Source organism: Hippocampus comes, unplaced genomic scaffold (genome assembly GCF_001891065.2).
Source record: "Hippocampus comes isolate QL1 unplaced genomic scaffold, H_comes_QL1_v1.1 scaffold123, whole genome shotgun sequence".
Taxonomy (NCBI): Eukaryota; Metazoa; Chordata; class Actinopteri; order Syngnathiformes; family Syngnathidae; genus Hippocampus; species Hippocampus comes.
This window is the reverse complement of record NW_017804997.1, coordinates 149,526-154,380: the sequence shown is the minus strand read 5'-3', so window position 1 is coordinate 154,380 and position 4,855 is coordinate 149,526. Positions and strand designations below refer to the sequence as shown.

General features: G+C 43.0%; 1 protein-coding gene across 2 annotated transcripts in view; it reads left to right on the top strand.

Moving 5' to 3' along the window:
* naif1 (nuclear apoptosis inducing factor 1) overlaps positions 1–4,201 on the top strand; it is an 8,067-nt gene extending 3,866 nt beyond the window's left edge. The window contains exons 2-4 of one of the 2 annotated variants that reach the window (XM_019893539.1): positions 1,539–1,589; positions 3,199–3,549; positions 3,624–3,735. In XM_019893539.1, coding sequence (XP_019749098.1) covers positions 1,539–1,589; positions 3,199–3,549; positions 3,624–3,634 — 413 coding nt within the window. In that variant the 3' untranslated portion in view covers positions 3,635–3,735. Of the gene's footprint in view, positions 1–1,538; positions 1,590–3,198 lie in introns of both variants that reach the window. The other variant, XM_019893532.1, reaches the window with a different exon arrangement.
* The last annotated feature ends 654 nt before the right edge of the window (positions 4,202–4,855 follow it).

Sequence of the window (4,855 nt, the reverse complement as noted above, 5' to 3'; positions counted from 1 at the left end):
AAACAAACCACACAATTGAAGATGAACAAGTAAAAATCCTAGGAACAGAAAAGAGATGGTTTGAAAGGGGAGTAAAGGAAGCGATTTTTGTTAAAAAATTTTCACCCTCTCTGAACCGCGAAGGAGGTATCAGATTTAACCTATCTCCTATTTACAATAACTTGTTGACCACCAAGGGACATAGACATGCTGATCAGGCTAACTGAAAGTAGCTATTCAGCCCTAGCCCAAATAATAGGCCTAATCAAGACCCAACGATAGGGAATTTAGAAATCAATGGGCCTCTTCACCATAGGGGTGTGACGAACCATCCCCACCCAGTCATCAAATAGGCCACGCTCAGCTTTTTAGCGCAGAGCAATTTCCCGGAGTCTTCACGGAGACTTCAGAGTTGTCTACCGCTGACGAAGCTTCTGTGAGAGAAGCGAAACGTCCTTTTTTGGTTTTTGTTTTTTATTTTTTTACCCACAAGTACAGATGACGACTGACGGAACCCTTTCTACGTTTTGTTGAAAGCAAAATTATTGAGTCTCTTTGGAATGGATGAAAGGACAACATCAGGGGCATAGCCAGCAACTTTTCAATGCGGTGACACAACAGCCCTGCGTGCATTCGGCCGTCATTCTTTATCATACGATCTCAGTTAGGGTTACATGAAACAAATTTCACTCATATCCAGAACAATCCCTATCGCACGCATAATCAAGTAGGAACAAAGTTTTGTTGAAAGCAAAATTATTGAGTCTCTTTGGAATGGATGAAAGGACAACATCAGGGGCATAGCCAGCAACTTTTCAATGCGGTGACACAACAGCCCTGCGTGCATTCGGCCGTCATTCTTTATCATACGATCTCAGTTAGGGTTACATGAAACAAATTTCACTCATATCCAGAACAATCCCTATCGCACGCATAATCAAGTAGGAACAAATCTAAACAAAAAAAGCAACAGTTCGCGGAACTTAATTTACGACACAATATTCTCTTTGCAGTGGCTTTGGTCCTGTGTACAATCTCATAGTCTACTTCTATTTCATGCACTGATTTGCTCGCTAACAGGCAATCAGAGTAATCAATTGTCACATGTGGCAGAATTTTTTGCATTTTGCAACGATCAATGGCTCATTCATTCAAATATTTAAAAAGCACAATGGCACACAAAGTCTTGATTTGTCACAATTCAAGCTGTTGCATTTGACTTATTTTTGTTCCTGTTTGTATTCTGAGAGTCTTGTGCCAGATCAGTATATGTGTGTATTTTATTTCATGAGACTCTGACTGTGGATGGTATGATAAACAATGACTTCTCGGCTCTGGTGTGTGTGTGTGTGTGTGTGTGTGTGTGTGTGTGTGTGTGTGTGTGTGTGTGTGTGTGTTATAAAGACTGTTGTTTGGTAGTGATACCATATCTTTGTAACGTAAACAGTTTTATGGGAAACTGTTACTTTTATTCATTGCTGTACATTTTTATTTTATTTATCAAGGAGTCCTTGCGCCATGATGATCATTTCTTGACTCTATGTCTCTTTGTATTTTAGCTCTTCCGGCAGTATCCGTAACAGTTTGTGATGAAGCAAAAACACTGAATGGTAAGTTGTTTTTGTCTCTGTCATCAGTATTCCTCGGTATTTCTGAAATTGTATTCCTGTCTTAGTCAATGTGGATGAACTTCATGTTAATTATAACACTCTTTTTATTTAATTTGAAATGTTCTACTCAATAAAGTAACTGACAAAAGACATAATTATGTCCCCTCAACTTTTCACACTTCGCTGTGAAGGCTGAGTTTACAGTCATGAAGTTAAGTTCAGTCTTTGGCAAAACTACATCTGGCTCCAAACACTTTAATTGATTCCGGCTCCGGCCTTCCTGTGTGGAGTTTGCATGTTCTACCCGTGCCTTTGTGGGTTTTCTCCGGTTAGTCCGATTTCCTCCCACCTTCCAAAAACATGCATGGCAAGTTAATGGAACATTCTAAATTAGGAACGGTGTGATTGTGAGCGCAGATGGTTGTTCATCTGTGTGTGCCCTGCGATTGGCTGGCAACCAGTTCAGGGTGTCTCCGGCCTACTGCCCGAAGACGGCTGTGATAGGTTCCAGCACGCCCCGCGACCCTTATGACAATAAGTGAATTAGAAAATGGATGGATAGTTTAAAGGAAGGTTTAGTTAATTTTACATGTGTGGGTTAATTGGCAGTAATCAATTAATTTAGCTTGGAAAAACGCCTAACAGCTTCATTGAATATTATAAATACACCTCTGTATTGATATATTTCACTTTGACATGTTTATGTTGGGTCCGACAAAACTTAACGTATGTAATTTATTGCTGGACAATAGACACACATTGGACAACAAGGAGTACGCAAAGAGAAACAATGCCATAAAGCACAGCAAACATTTTCAAAGGGTTGACCCGAAACAGCAAACAAGGTGCACACTGGCATGTTATTCCAAAATTTGTGCGAAACAGGTACTGAGCCAAGTTTTATCAAGACCCCGGTGTTCATGAGGGCAGGGAGGCACACGCGCGTGTGCATTTCTGGGAGAGGAAGTGATTTATCCATGGAGATGAGACACGCCACGCAAGTGACATTAAAAAACAATGCTGTGCCGTGTATTTTAGATGAGTTTAACTGCCGAAGGGAGGATATCTGCTTTCTCTCAAATCTTCGCCATCCACGGCGCAGGCGATGTTATGTCCATAATGGGAGCCGAGTCCGTGCTCGTAAATTAAGCTGCTGAGACACTGGACCTAAGCAGCACTGTGGTCATCATGCTGGTTTAGGTAGGGGGACATATTAATTACAACATTGTCCTTATGTGTGTAGGTCATATGACATACTGTATGGCAGACATGATGCCGTCCAAAGTGTATTTTGACCATCCGGCATTGCATCTTTCATGTCTCGACAGCTTTCTTTTTTTCACTTTTGGTAGCTTGTGGGCTTATTACTTTTCCCTGTATCACGTGACCAAGATGAGTATTTGACACAGGCAGAGGCGGGGGCTCAAATTTAGTAGCCGTCGTTAGTAGCCTTGGCTAGCTCGATTTAATTAAGGATCCCCAAATGGAAATACACATTTTAATACGGTATTGTGCTGCTGTACCTTTTCGAAGTGAAAATAACACCTCACTTAACCAAGGTGAGTAAAGCTAATCTGAAATGTATCATTTTCTTTGCTTCATTTTCCAGCGGAAACAGCATACCATGCATTAGAGGACGGAGGCGTAGTAGAGTACTGCACCACAACAGTAACCGATTCAACTCCGACTGTGGTGGCAACCGTTGAGACCCCAGTGGAGGTGTTGGCATCATCCTCAGCTTCCTCGCCGCCTCCGCCTCAGGGTCACGCTAAACCCCAGGAGCTGAAGAGCCGTATTGCCCTCAACTCAGCTCGACTTCTACAGGAGCAGAGAGTCACTAATGTCCACATCCGACAGATTGCCCAGCACCTGGAGGGTCAGAACCAGTTGCTGCAGATGATGCGTCACTCCCAGGAGGCCCAAGCCTTTGCGCAGGAACGACAAGCCCAGGCCTTGGAAGGTACTCAGGCCGCACTGCTGGCACTGGTCCAGATGCTTAGGCCGGCTCTAAAAGACTTGCGCAAATTCCTGCAGAGTGGGACTGAAGTGACAAACTTGCACAGTGCAGCAACAGGATTGACATCTGATGGGGCGATAATAGAGGAACAAAGTAGGCCAGCGACACCGCCACCTGCTCCCCAGCACTCAGAGGAGACACAATAGACTCTTTAATTTTCTCGGCACCGCCACCTGCCTCCACTGCACATCCTGAGGAATCCCTGCACAGAGACTTCAGCAAGCCTTGAAAAACATTTTATAAGTTGCCTTAGGAAGCGCATGTGTATGATTTTAGCTTTGCGTTCACCTGAGTTGGCCGTGGCTTTGGATTTGAATTGATGTTTTTATGCACAGGTCACTCCCAGCCAGTCTTCTTTTTATATGTCTGCTAGTCACGAACAAAGTATTAAAGGGGAAAAAATGTTGATGAAATCTTGTGTTTTGAAAAAAAGAGTACAGTTCATCACTGTCAATCTGGAATGTATACACTGCATTATTAGCAGAGAAACCCTAAATTAGTCAATTAGATGGAAAAAGTGACTGAGAATGTCTAAAAATGAGCTGTGAAGTGGGATTACATCATGACATACAGTAAATCAAATGAATCATAAACCGCCTTTTGAAAACAGAATGACTTTTGAAGCAATTCTTGGAATTTTTGTTCGAGTGTTATCTTCTATAAACTTCAAATTTAAATGGTAACAAGAAAATTGTTTATGTTCCCTCAATGTTTAAACTGTTTATATTCCCTTCATGCCTGCTCCCAACTGCCGAACGCAGGCAGTGTGCGTAACAAAATGAACTCCAGATCACTATGGCCGGGCAGTCCCAAGAAATGGCCGCGTTGTGAGTTTGGAGCCAGGGTAATCCTAAAACCACTGGTGTTGAATGGGAGGGCATGATAAAGAATCGCTTATTTTCTACATGATTACCTGATATCTTTAGAATTAATGGACCCGTGATTTTCTTAACTTCCGCCAGGAGGCCTCCATCGAGATCACAGACCCGCTTGACCTAATTTAAATTCTTGACCAGACAACAGAACCCCCGAACTAGCGTGGGGTCGATGAAACAATCATCCCCCCCAGAATCAACTAAGACAGGGATAGAGAGTACTTGTATAGGTCCGAAAATTTCCCCCACAAGTTCAAGCCTATGGCGTTTGCAAGACCCATAGTCCGTCCCACCCGCTTGCGTCGGAGATGGGTTGACCCTACTATGATCCCGGTGGTCGTTGCTGGTTCTGGTGTCTGACTCACAGTTACCCA